At 44.6% G+C, this 14349-nt stretch overlaps 1 protein-coding gene across 5 annotated transcripts in view; it reads left to right on the forward strand.

Moving 5' to 3' along the window:
• Positions 1-14349, forward strand: part of CHID1 (chitinase domain containing 1) — a 723738-nt gene that overhangs the window by 254996 nt on the left and 454393 nt on the right. For all 5 annotated transcript variants that reach the window (XR_008845294.1, XM_056526912.1, XM_056526913.1 and 2 more), the window contains exon 9: positions 5081-5182. Coding sequence is in view for 4 of the 5 variants with exons in the window: in XM_056526912.1 (XP_056382887.1) it covers positions 5081-5182 (102 nt within the window). In the remaining variant the exon portion in view is untranslated. The remainder of the gene's footprint in view (positions 1-5080; positions 5183-14349) is intronic.

A 14349-nucleotide genomic window follows, 5' to 3' on the forward strand; every position in this document is an offset into this window, starting at 1 on the left:
TCTCAATATTCTATACATGTACCCCAGAGACAAATTCTATTGGGAGATTAATAAAAAATAAAAAAAAGGCTCACTTGACTTGCACTACATATTCAATGTGTTACACTGTCCATCAGTCCAATGTAATTTAGTAAAGTAGAGGGTACTTGTCATAGAAACATTGTGGACAATGTCCTAAACAGAGCCTCTCAATGTCAGCAGATATAATATTTCTGGCCATGAATAGAATTGTAAATTAGCCATATTATGGCTTCCTGCTAAGCTATATACACCATGCTCACCATCCCTACCTTCTTTATGGAGAATTCGCTGTCAGCAAGCTCCTCCTTTTGCAGTAGCTCAATCTCTGTGCCACTACAGTACTCTACATGGACCTTCCAGAATGTCCGTTCAGACTTAACTGCCGGACACCTTGATGTTTATTGTCTATACGTGGTAGAAAAATGCTAATAAAAGAGCAATAACTTAAAGGGGTACTCCGCCCCTAGACATCTTATTCCCTATCCAAAGGATAGGGTATAAGATGTCTGATCGTGGGGGTTCCGCTGCTGAGACCCCCCCATTCTCTGTGCAGCACCTGGCTTTCATTTAGAATGCTGGGTGCGGTCGGTGGAGTCGTGGCGTCACTGCCACTCCCCCTTGTGCCGTCATGCCACGCCCTCTAAATCAAAGTCTCTGGGAGGGGGTGTAGCAGCGGGATGAGGGGGCGGAGCGGGATGTCACATGGGGCGGAGCCGTGACGTCACGATACTCTGGCCCCGTGATCATGATTCATCAGACCCGGAGCGATGTTCGCTCTGGAGGCTGATGATAGCGGAGTGCTGCATGGAAATTTGCGAGGGTCCCCAGCGGTGGGACCCTCGCCATCAGGCATCTTATGCCCTATCCTTTGGATAGGAGATAAGATGTCTTAGGGCCAGAGTACCCCTTTAAACACTCTTAAAGGGGTACTCCGGTGGAGAACTGTTTTTTTTTTTTTTCTCCTATCAACTGGCTCCAGAAAGTTAAACAGATTTGTAAATTATTTCTGGTAAAAAAAATCCTAATCCTTCCAGTACTTATCAACTGCTGTATGCTCCACAGGAAGTTATTTTCTTTTTGAATTTCTTTTCTCAGCTGACACCTCTGTCCATGTCAGGAATTGTCCAAAGCATAATCTATAGAACAGAGCTCCAGTATGTAGGTTAAGCAAAAACTACTATAGAATAATGAACATAAACTTCATTAAAGGTGATATAGAAGTTAGATACAGTTGACTTGTCGCCAACCTGTTTTACTTCTTTGGAACCAGCCATATGGCTCACTGTTATGCCCAAATGCAGTGCACTCCTGGGAGAAGGAAATGTAATAGGGTCAGATAGAGCAGTGGTTCTCAACCTTTTTGGCAACTGTACCCCCAAAGGCAGAAAGTATGCCCGCGGACAAAAGGCGTGTTCTTACCTTTATACTAATGCATCCCCCCTCCATATTTATCCCCTTGTCCCATTATTCCCTCTCCATCTTTATCCCCTTGTGCCAATATCTCCCCCTCCATCTTTATCCCCTTGTGTTATTATTCCCCTCTCCATCTTTATCCACTTGTCCCATTATTCCCCCTCCATCTTTATCCCCTTGTGCCAATATCTCCCCCTCCATCTTTATCCACTTGTCCCATTATTCCCCCTCCATCTTTATCCCCTTGTGCCAATATCTCCCCCTCCATCTTTATCCACTTGTCCCATTATTACCCCTACATCTTTATCCACTTGTCCCATTATTCCCACTCCATCTTAATTCCCTTGTGTTATTATCCCCCCTCTTCATCTTTATGCTCTTGTCCCATTATTCCCCCTCCATCTTTATCCCCTTGTCCCATTATTACCCCTACATCTTTATCCACTTGTCCCATTATTCCCCCTACATCTTTATCCACTTGTCCCATTATTCCCCCTACATCTTAATCCCCTTGTGCTATTATTCCCCCTCCATCTTTATCCTCCTGTGACATTATTCCTCCTCCATCTTAATCCCCTTGTGCCAATATTCCCCTTCCATCTTAATCCCCTTGTGCTATTATTCCCCCCTCCATATTTATCCCCTTGTCCCATTATCCCCCCTCCATCTTAATCCCCTTGTGCCATTATTATCCAATATGGCAAAAGGGGATCAGGGGGAGGGGGGAATAATAGCACAAGGGGATTAATATGGAGGGGGAATAATGGTACAAGGGCATCAAGATGGAGGGGGAATAATGGTACAAGGGGATTAAGATGGAGGAGGAATAATAACACAAGGTGATAAAGATGGAGGAGGAGTAATAACACAAGGGGAATAAAATGGAGGGGGAATCATAGCACAAGGGGATAAAGATGGAGGGAGAATAATAGCACAAGGGGATTAAGATGGAGGGAGAATAAGAACACAAGGGGATAAAGATGGAGGGGGAATAATAACACGGGGATAAAGATGGAGGGGGAATAATAACAAGGGGATTAAGATGGAGGGGGGAATAATAGCACAAGGGGATGAAGATGGAGGGGGGGATAATCAATCCTCCCCCCTCCATATTAATCCCCTTGTGCCATTATTCCCCCTCCATCTTTATCCCCTCGCGCCATTATTCCCCCCTCCTCTGATCCCCTTTTGCCATATCGGATAATAATGGCACAAGGGGATTAATATGTTGGGGGGGGGGGGGTTAATTATCCCTCCCTCCATCTTAATACCCTTGTCCTATTATTCCACCCTCCCTCTGATCCCCTTTTGCCATTTTCCTACATATTAATCCCCTTGTGCCATTATTATCCGATATGGCAAAAGGGGATCTTAGGAAGGGGGAATGGCGCAAGGGGATTAAGATGGAAGGGGAGAGGGATAATGGCGGAGGGGGGATGGGGAGAAATGAAGCACAAGGCATTAAATTTTAATGCCTTGTGCTTTATTACTCCCCTTCCCCCCTCCGCCATTATCCCTCTCCCCCTCCATCTTAATGCTTTGTGCTCCGTCCCATACAGTCCCCCTCCATGCCATACAGTCCCCCTCTGTGCCATGCAGTTATCCTTTACCTGGGTCCTGCGGTCCCCTGTGGCCTGTCCTTAGATGCAGCGTGCCCTGTTCGACGGGGCCGCACTGACATGTGACGTCCTCCTGCGCTGTGCGGCAAGTTCGCACAACGTCAGGGAAGGTCACACGTCTCCCCGACACCCACCAGCTCACTCACCAGCTGTTCTCCGCTATGCGCTGCCAATGCATGGCCGGTATTTGACAGAGCTTTCGCGTACCCCCTGACAGCCCCTGGCGTACCCCTAGGGGTACGCGTACCCCAGGTTGAGAACCCAGGAGATAGAGTAGCACTGCAGCCCACCCACAGGACAGGAATAGAGGAGGATGATAGGATAAGTTAATGATCCAAAAATGGAGGGAAAATTACTTTAGGAAGGCTAAGTTTCCACTGTTTTTGGAAAACTGCCACTGCAGTTTTTGAGCCAAAGTCAGAAGTGGATCCATAAGGGAGGAGAAGTGTAAGTTCTTCCTTTATATGTCCTATTACTTTTGAATACATTTCTGGCTTTGGCTCAAAAACTGCAGTGGCAGTATTCCAAAAACTGCCAGAAAAAAAACAAGTGGAAACTTAGCCGAAGAGTGTTTATTAATCTTTTCTTTTAGAACTATGATTTATGTTAGTGAACAAAAACATTTTCTTTAGGATAGCCTATTTAAATATTTTATTCTTCTGTATACATATTCCAACTATGGATTGATAAAGTTAGATCTCTATGTAAATTTGTAAATCTGCTGACTGTGTCTTGACTTCACCTATCTGTTTGTGTTGATTACAAAAATATTCCTCACGTGGAGGTTTTCTGCCTGGTAATATATGCAGTAAATCAATTCTGCATGGTAGTGCACAGCAAGCCCTTTTGCTTTACAAGGCAGCATAGTGGTCTCAGCTGGGAGGCCGATCACTGTGTTATACTAGTCTTTTATTCAAACTTCATGCATCTTCCCTTAGGCATAGTGATAGACTACCCAGCATCATTCACATCCATGATCTCTCAATCTACAAAATAATACCGCCTGCCATAAAAGCTAATGCTCACGTTAATTCTCCTTTATTGCTGTGCCCTTGTGAGTAATTAAAATCAATTTCTAGGAAACTGTGTTTCCCGAGCCCGCAGTGTCCTGACTTGTGGTTTTCAACTTAGGAACTAAAGACGTAGTCAATTAGTTTCTGCTTGAGATCAGTGTTTAAGAGAACTTATGACATTTGCTGTTCCTCCCAATATATTGCAGTGGTAATAGTATAGTAGATTTAAACAGCACCTGTTTCCTCTTGGACAAATTAAAACTGATACTGCAATATAGAACAAAATACTTATCATACGTTTTATATATTTTTTACTTTTTAGCTATGACAATGTTCCAAATATGGCTGTGTGTTACTTTTGTTCTTTATTTATTGAAAGGCCATATAGACCCCCCCCCCCCCCCCTCAAGGGTCAACAGGAAGGATTAAAGAGGATCCAGTTCTAATATTTTTCTTAAATCGTCCCAGGCATCTGTTGTTGGAGTGAATTTGGGAGGCCATCATAAACATTAGATGGTCGGCACAGTTGGTGCGTTGCAGCCAATAACTATCCTGTGTGTATGGCTTGCTTTACAGAGTATATATAGACAAGGGGAACAACACACACATCTATGGGAGGAATTACTGGAAAATGGAACAATGTAGAGTTCTAAAAAAATATGTCCCAGATATGATATTTTTTGGAGAGTGCATGTTTTTACTAAATCAGTCCTACCTATGCATGACCAATCTTGGAGAAACTTTTCATTTATTTCCATTCTAGAGTAGTATAAGAGACAGTTTCTGCATTCATCCTGAGCTAGCTGTGTAATCTATAACAACTTATCAAATCGCTTCTTCATATTCAAGCCTCCATTACAAAAATTACTCTGTAAGGACATGTTGATTGTCAATGTTCAAAAACAATGTGGAGATTATAAGAGTATTTTTATTAATAATAAAAATTGTATGATTGTACTTTCTACATTGTATAATACTTTTATGTTTTTCTTTTTTTTTTTTTTTATCTTATAGAACTGACCAGTTGGGCATGTTCGGGAAAGAGGAATTTGACCTTTTGGCTCCAATTGTTGACAGCTTTAGCCTGATGACCTATGACTATTCAAACCCACACAGGTGAGTATTGAAATACAAATACATTACATAAAAAAAATATATATATATAAAACTCAATGTGTGTGTGTATGTATGTATATATGTGTTTATGTTCCAGCATCACATCCAAATGGCTAAAGATATTAACATGAAACTTGGCACACATGTTACTTATATGTCAACAACAAACAAAGGATAGGGGATTTAACCCTTACCCACCCCCATTTGCCAGGGGTGGGGTTTATGTTTAAAGTCCTGTACAAGTCAATGGGAAATATATGTTACTGCATAACTTCCAAACGGCTGGAGATATTTCGATAATACTTGGTCACTTGTTACTTATATGTCCACTTAAAATATAGGATAGTTAATTTAACCCTTCACTACCCCCATTTGTGAGGGTCGGGGTTTTTGTTTTAAGTCCCATGCAAATCAATGGGAAATGTCTTTTCCCACATAACTTCCGTACGGCTGGAGATATTTCAATACCTGGTACACATATTACTGGTCGGAATAGGAGGACGGGATAGGAGGTCGGGATAGATGGACTGGATGGGAGGACGGGATAGGAGGTCGAGATAGGAGGACGGGATAGGAGGACGGGATAGGAGGTCGTGATAGGAGGTCGTGATAGGAGGTCGTGATAGGAGGTCGTGATAGGAGGTCGGGATAGGAGGTCGGGATAGGAGGACGGGATAGGAGGTCGGGATGTGAGGATGGGATATGAAGTCGAGAAAGGAGGTCTTGATATGAGGACAGGATATGGGGTTAGGATATGACAACAATATATGAGGACGGGATATGAAGTCAAAAGCTTCCTCTTTTGTTTATTTTCCTCCCCAACAAGGATTAGGAAAGAAAAACCGGGCAACGCCGGGTACTCAGCTAGTATATATATATATATATATATATATATATATATATATATATATATGCGTGAAGATTTATCAAAACCTGTCTAGAGGAAAAGTTGCTGAGTTGCCCATAGCAACCAATCAGATTGCTTCTTTCATTTCGGAAAAGGCCTCTAAAAATTTAAATAAGTGATCTTATTGGAAAAAATGGAAAGAAAAATTTTAAGAAGTGATCTGATTGGTTGCTGTGGACAACTCAACAACTTTTCCACTGGACAGGTTTTCACAAATCTCCCCCATAGTATGTGAATAGATAAACGCTAATACCTTGAAAAGTAACAGATGACTGGACAAAATTATTGGCACCCTTCACTTAATATTTGGTTGCACATCCTTTGGAAAAAATAACTGAAATCAGTCGCTTCCTATAACCATCAATATGCTTCTTACACCTCTCAGCCGGAATGTTGGACGACTCTCCTTTACAAACTGCTCCAGGTCTCTCTTATTGGAAGGGCGCCTTTTCCCAACAGCAATTTTAAGGTCTCTCAACAGTTGTTCAATGGGATTTAGATCTGGACTCATTGCTGCTACTTCAGAACTCTCCAGCGCTTTGTTGCCATCCATTTCTGGGTGCTTTTTGACATATGTTTGGGGTCATTGTCCTGCTGGAAGACCCAAGATCTTGGACGCAAAACCAGCTTTCTGACACTGGGCTGTACAGTGCGACCCAAAATCCGTTGGTAATCCAACATCAGATTTCATGAGGCCTTGCCCACATTCAAGGCACCCAGTGCCAAAGGCAGCAAAGCAACCCCAAAACATCATTGAACCTCCACCATATTTCACTGTAGATACTGTGTTCTTTTCTTTGTAGGCCTCATTCCATTTTCTGTAAACAGTAGAATGATGTGCTTTACCAAAAAGCTCTATCTTGGTTTCATCTGTCCACAAGAGGTTTTCCCAGAAGGATTTTGGCTTACTCAAGTTCATTTTGCCAAAATATAGTTTTGCTTTTTTCATGCCTCTGTGTCAGCAGTGGGGTCCTCCTGGGTCTCCTGCCATAGCATTTCATTTTATTTAAATGTTGACGGATAGTTCGCGCTGACACTGATGCTCCCTGAGCCTGCAGGACAGCTTGAATATCTTTGGAACTTGTTTGGGGCTGCTTATCCACCACCATCCAGACTATCCTGCATTGACAACTTTTTTTAAATTCGTTTTATTGAACAGGGAATAAAGGTATTAACAGAACAAAAGAAAAATAACCAAACATGGCTCCGCACAAGCCACAAAGTAAGAAAATTTCCCTCGCAGGGGAGTACATCAGCACTTACATATAATAAACAGAATGGTATGACAGACTATGGGTATATTCGTTCATATCCCAAATAAACCAATATTTAAATCATAGACTTGTGTGTAGCCCATATTCCAAATAGGTAATAACAGTGCATATGTTAACATAGAAGAATACTTCTTCCCAGTGGGAGACCAGTTATCAAGAGAGAACGGGGGAAGAAATCAGAGGATTAGAGAAGGGGGGAAAGCAAAGGAAGGGGGGAGGCAAACAGACAAGAAACAACCGGAGAGACCCTTCACATGCAAGAGGGGTGAAGAAGACGCACTGTTAGAAGACAGTACGGGCCAGACACTAGGGAAGGGGGCATGAGAAGGGGAGGAAGAAAGGGCAGAGCAGAGTTATAGGGAGGCAATCCAGTCTCGCACAACTACATCTCAAGTAAAACACGTGACCGTAACTTACATCAATAAAATAGACAGTCTAAGACTAGAATCGTGTTAGCAAAGCATCCCTAGAGGAGCGAAATTCATTAGCAGAGATCAGGGTATCAACGGAGGAACACCAGACACCCCACACATGAGTGAATTTACCCGGGCAATTCCTATTTTTATATACCATACGTTCATACAGCAGCATAGTATTTATCAACCTCTTCCATGCAGACAGTGTGGGGGGCCTGGGATCCATCCACCTCAGAGCAATGGCTTTACGAGCCATAAAGAGGGAGCCAAGTAGCATTATCCTAGTATAGTGCGGCCAGTGCTCTTCATCTATCACCCCAAACAAGCAAAGAAGAGGTTCCTGTGGGACTGGTCTATCTAATAGGGAGGACAAAAAGGACAAAACCTCCACCCAGAAGGAACAAATATAAGGGCATGTATAAGGGCATGACCAAATGAGATGCCAGAAGTCAGCTCTTGGGGATTTACATCTATGACACCAATCGTTATGTGTCCTACCCATACGAAATAGCCTGATGGGTGTTAAATAACAATTATGTATAATGTATAGTTGGGTAATTTTGTTATTAGCCGCAGGGGACACTAGAGTGTGTGACATCTGTATGTCTTGCCAGTGCTCCTCTGTAAGACCTGGAATATGAGACCTCCAATACCCCTCAGCAGCGAGAGGCAACCGATTGTGTTTCCGTTCAAGAATATGAGAGTAAAGGGCCGAAATCAGGCCACTAGGGCCCTGGGATTTTAAAACCCCAATCAATGGGTAATCAGAAATTTTGGTGACAGACGGAGGGAATTGAGTCAGGAGAGCATGACGCAACTGCAGGTACTTATAGAAAGATGTCCTAGGTAAGTCAAATGTGTCCTGTAACTGTGCGAAAGAGGAGATTACATTGTCAGAGTAGACATGTCTAAGTTCCCTAATCCCATGAGCCCTTCAGAAAGTCGGGTCCAAGTCTGTCGTTAGTTCAGTCAAGTAAGTGGCGTCCCAGAAGGGTAGGTCTGCTGCTACGTCAGAAAAAGAATATAGTTGCTTAACTGTCCTCCATACCTGGGAAGCCAAACGGTGCAATGGCAGGAGCCGCTGACCCCCAGTAGACGGAGCGTCCAACCATGCTCTCATATGGGTCTGATGGATATACGAGGCCAAGTGATGCTCAGAGTTGGGGAGCGGTTCCGCTCGAACCCAGGGTCGGAGCATCCTCAGCTGGCCGGCTAAATAATAGACCTGAAAGTCTGGGAGGGTGTAACCCGCCCGAGCCTTCATGAGCTGAAGGGTAGTCAATTTCAGTTTGGAACGGGAATTACCCCATATAAAGGAGGGGAGAAGAGAATGTATAGACTTGAAGAAGGACGTTGGGATAGGGGAAGCAGCGTGTTATAGAACATATAAGCATTTGGGGAGTATAATCATTTTAATCAAATTAATCCGGCCAGGGACCGAGAGAGGTAAAGAATTCCACACTCTGAGCTTGTCTTTGATCATGGCTATAAGAGGATAGGAGTTTAACAGATAGTCATTAGACATGCCCCTGTGGATGATAATGCCCAGGTACTTAAACCGTTCGACCACCTGAAGGCCCGCAAAAACAGTGGGCCACCCAGGGGGGCCGGAGGGGAAGCACAAAGGACTTGAGTCCAGAAAAGTTGCCAAACCTATCTATGGTCGCAATGGCTGCAGGAAGAGAGGACCGCGGCTCATCCAAAAAGAGTATCATATCATCGGCGTAAAAACCAATGCGATCCTCCCTTCCCCCATATGCAATACCTTTAACCCCAGGGTCCTGTCTCAATAGTATAGCTAAAGGTTCCACCGCTACCGCGTACAGCAGTGGGGAGAGGGGACATCCCTGACGTGTGCCCCTCCCTAAGGCAAAAAAGGGTGAACAAATCCCATTCACACAAACCTGGGCTCTAGGATTGGTATATAGTATCTGAATCCAGCGAATGAACCTAGCTCCGAAACCAAAATGGTGCAATACAGTCAGGAGATAAGGCCATTCGACTGAATCAATCCATATCCAAAGCTGTACCTAACTGCACCGCTGTCCGCACTCTTCTAATATTGTCTGTGGTGGACCTCCCTGGCATAAAGCCGGATTGATCCCCATGTATAATGGTACGAATTACCTTGTTCAGACGCAAAGCCAGGATTTTAGTAAGGATTTTATAGTCTATGTTGAGCAACGATATAGGTCTATAAGACCCACAATCCACAGGGTCCTTGTCAGGTTTCAGGAGAACCACAATAATGGCCTCACGTAAGGAATCCGGCAAGGACCCGGTGACAAACGCCTCCTCGTACACAGACTGTAAGCTCCGAGCAATCTGGGGGAGATATTTGACATACACCTCCAGAGGGAGACCATCTGGTCCGGCCGCCTTACCCTTAGTCATACTAGCAACTGCCTCTTCTATGTCAGCAACTGTAATGTCCCTGTCTAAATCAGTCCTGTCATCCGTCGCCAGTCTGGGGAAAGTAATGTGGGAAAGAAAGTCAGTCAGTTCGTCAGTCGAGTACGTCGCCCTGGTTTTATACAAGTCACCATAGAATTCAGCAAATCTAGCAGCTATATCGTCAGACTTTATTAAAACTCTGCCAGTTGAAGAAAGAACCCTAAGGACAGATGGAGGGGCCCTGTCTTGTCTAACGAGATGAGCCAACAGTTTGCCAGACTGGTTGCCATGCTCAAAGTAAAACTGCTTAGAAAAGAACAGTTTACGATTCATCCTCTCTGTGAGATGGAGCATGTATTCTCTGCCCGCAGCAAGCCAAGCCTCCCTATGGGCATCAGTGGAGTCCTCCACATACCTGGCCTCCAGTCTGGCGCACTGTGCGGCTAATTCCTCTTCCCTCATAGAAGCCTCCCTTATCAGATAGGAGATAGAGGATCTAAGACACCCCCGTAGGTATGCCTTAAGAGTTTCCCGCAAGGTCCCAGGGTCAGTGTCTGGGTCATGAGAGCCCAAAAATACCTGCAGTTGGTCAGGAATCCGATCAACCGGATCCAACAGGCGCAACCAGAAAGGATGCACTTTCCATCTCCTATGGGGGGAAATAGAAGGCAAAAGAATAGTTAGTAACACAGGGCAGTAGTCAGAAATAGCTCTAACACCATAGGATATATCGGATACCAATCCTGCCAAGGCCGGAGTCCCATATGCATGGTCAATACGGGATAAGGAGTTGCGTCCTATGGTAAAGCATGAGTATACCCTTGCTGTGGGGTGACGTGACCTGTATAAATCTAACCATCCCACCTCCTGCATTAAGGCCGGAAATGGGCCAGAACTCCCACGGAGGGAGCCCTGCGAGCCCAGATGGCGGTCCATCGCAGCATCTGGAAGCAAATTGAAATCACCCATACACAAACACTTGACACCCGGGTATGCAGCAGCTAAACTAAACGCTATGTGGAAGACCTCCATAGTAGCCGGAGGAGGGTTATATATGCCCAGAATCACAATAGGATCATTATTGATATATGCATGGACAAAAACATATCTACCCTGGGAATCAATTTTAGTGGTAATGGGTTCCCATCTAAGGGAACGGTGGATAAGCAGGGAGACACCTCGTGAGAAGGACGTGTGGCAGGAGTGAGCCTGCCACTGAACCCACGGTCTTCCCAGGAGGTGACACCGAGACAGAACTAAATGCGTTTCTTGGAGACACAGAACAGATGGTTGAAACTTTCGTACATGAGAAAATACAAGAACTCGTTTTTTAGGAGCCCCCATGCACCGGACGTTCCATGACATCACCCGATAATTAGCCATCATTAGGAAAAAACAATATTAAGCACATAACCCCCCCCCCCCCCCTCCCAAACAGCACAGAGTCCCCCTGAGACATAAAGTAGTAATAATGTGCGGGCCCAAAAGAAAAGAAAAAAAATAAAACCTAAAAACGAAAAAAAAACATAACCAGGAAAACTGAAGTGCCATTCTCCTCCGAGAGTGGTTAAACGAAACACAGTCCAGCAATCAGCAAGTCCTGTAATTCAGTAGTAGTACCAGTGCACTGATGGTATAAGGTGGCTCTATATACGGGGATGAACCCGAGACGTTGGAAGGAAAACGGGCCCCCACCCCACCACAGGACAGTGCCAAAACATCCCACCGACAACTGACCAGCAGGATACCACAAACAATGAGCAGTAAAGACATATAATATGTATTGCAATTAGGCGAATACTCAGGCATTCAGGCGCGGCGAAGCTTCTCTCCTCCTGCGCAGCCAGTCCAGTGCCTCCGCTGGATCATTAAAGAACAGTGCCCAGTCACCCTCTGCAACTCTCAAATGAGCCGGATAGGCCATAGAATAGGGAATCTGTAATTCACGCAGCCTTGCTTTCACTGTGGCAAATGTAGCCCTTTTCTTCTGTAACTCGGCGGAAAAATCCGGAAAGAAGGATACCTTCTTGATATCCCCAAGTAGTCGCGCTTGGCGTAGTAGTAAATCCCGGTCATTACAGTTCAATATGCGTGCCAGGAACGGTTTCGGCGGTGCTCCAGGTGGAGGAGCCCGTGCCGGGACCCGATGCGCTCTCTCCACGGTGAATGCTATGGAAAATGGAGCATTGGGGAACAGGTCACGGAACCAGCGCTCCGCAAACATAGCCGAGGTCTGGCCTTCGGCCCTCTCCGGTAGCCCGATAATGCGCACATTATTCCTTCTCAACCTATTCTCCAGGTCGTCGTTTTTCTGCTGGCATAAAGCAAGTTGAGTCTCCATGGCGGATACAGAGGCAGGGATAGGCGACACAGTGTCTTCTAAGGTGGATATGCGGTCTTCGGCCTGGATCAGGCGGCTACGCACATTCTGTAGATCGTGATGCAGCAGACCCACATCCACCTTCACCTCTTCCAGCTTTCCAGTGAGAATCGTTTGGCAAGATGCAATCGCCTAAAGGAGTTGTTCCGATACCTGTTTCAGGGTAAGTACCGTCTCCAGCTCCGCTGACTCCTCCACACCAGGAGAGCCGTCCTCCAGCTCCGACTCAGCTGCTGCGCATACCGCCTCGCCAGCGCCATCTTGGGCAAGGCCTCTAGCAAACTCCTGTAGCCGCTCTACTGCCGACTAGTCCCGAGTTCGGTTCTGGTCAGTACGGTTAGTCCGCACCATGATGCTGTATCACTCCTGCGGTAGGCAAGAGGGTCAGAAGTCCGGTCAGGATAATGAAATCTCGGGTTCCGAGCGAGAGCTACCGCTACATGCGACTGCTCAATCCCCTGCATTGACAACTTTCATCAATTTTTCTCTTTCGTCCATGCCCAGGGAGATTAGCTACAGTGCCATTGTGCAATGTTGCACTGTGGACAAAGACAAATCTAGATCTCTGGAGATGGAATTGTAACCTTGAGATTGTTGATATTTTTCCACAATTTTGGTTCTCAAGTCCTCAGACAGTTCTCTTCTCCTCTTTTTGTTGTCCATGCTTAGTGTGGCACACACAGACACACAATGCAAATACTAAGTGAACTTCTCTTCTTTTTATCTTTCAAGTGTGGTTTTAAGATTGTCCACACCTGTTACCTGTCCCCAGATGAGTTTAAAGGAACATCACATGCTTGAAACAATCTTATTTTTTCCACAATTTTGAAGGGGTGCCAATTATTTTGTCCAGCCCATTTTTGGAGTTTGGTGACATTATGTCCAATTTACTTTTTTCCTTCCCTTTTTTGGTTTAGTTCCAATACACCCAAAGGGAATAAACATGTGTATAGCAAAACATGTGTTACTGCAATCCTTTTTTGTGATAAATACTTCATTTTCTTAAAAAAATTCAGGGGTGCCAACATTTGCCATTACTGTATAAGCTTCTGTATGCTCCACTGGAAATTATTTTTTTTTAATTTACCATAGTGCTCTCTACTGACACCTCTGTCCATTTTAGGAACTGTCCAGAGTAGAAGCAAATCCCCATAGCAAACCTATTCTGCTCTGGACAGTTCCTGACATGGACAGAGGTGTCAGCAGAGAGAGCACTGTGGTCAGACAGAAAGGAAATTCAAAAAGAAAAGAACTTCCTGTGGAGCATACAAAAGCATATAAATCCTGTAAGTTGTGAGATGGGACCCCAGCACACCTCATTAATGCCCAATTGGATTAAAGGGGTTATCCAGGAAATTACTTCTATTACAAAATCTTCATCCTTTCAGTACTTATGAGCTTCTGAATTTGAGTTGTTCTTTTCTGTCTAAGTTCTCTCTGATGACACGTGTTTCGGGAGCCATCCAGTTTAGAAGCAAATCCCCATAGCAAACCTATTCTACTATGTGCTGTTCCCGAGACAAGCAGAGATGTCAGCAGAGAGCACTGTTACCAGACAGACAACTCAACTTCAGCAGCTGATAATTATTGAAAGGATTAAGATTTTTTAATAGAAGCAATTTACAAATCTGTTTAACTTTCTGGAGCCAGTTGATATAAAAAAAAGTTTTTTCCTGGAATACCCCTTTAAGTTCTGGGGAGTTTGCCAAGGCAACACCTTGAGCTCTTTGTGGTGTTCCTCAAATTATTCTTAAAGGGGTATCCTGCTTAAAGGGGTACTCCGGTGGAAAACATTT

The sequence above is a fragment of the Hyla sarda genome, chromosome 6 (genome assembly GCF_029499605.1).
Source record: "Hyla sarda isolate aHylSar1 chromosome 6, aHylSar1.hap1, whole genome shotgun sequence".
NCBI classification, from domain to species: domain Eukaryota; kingdom Metazoa; phylum Chordata; class Amphibia; order Anura; family Hylidae; genus Hyla; species Hyla sarda.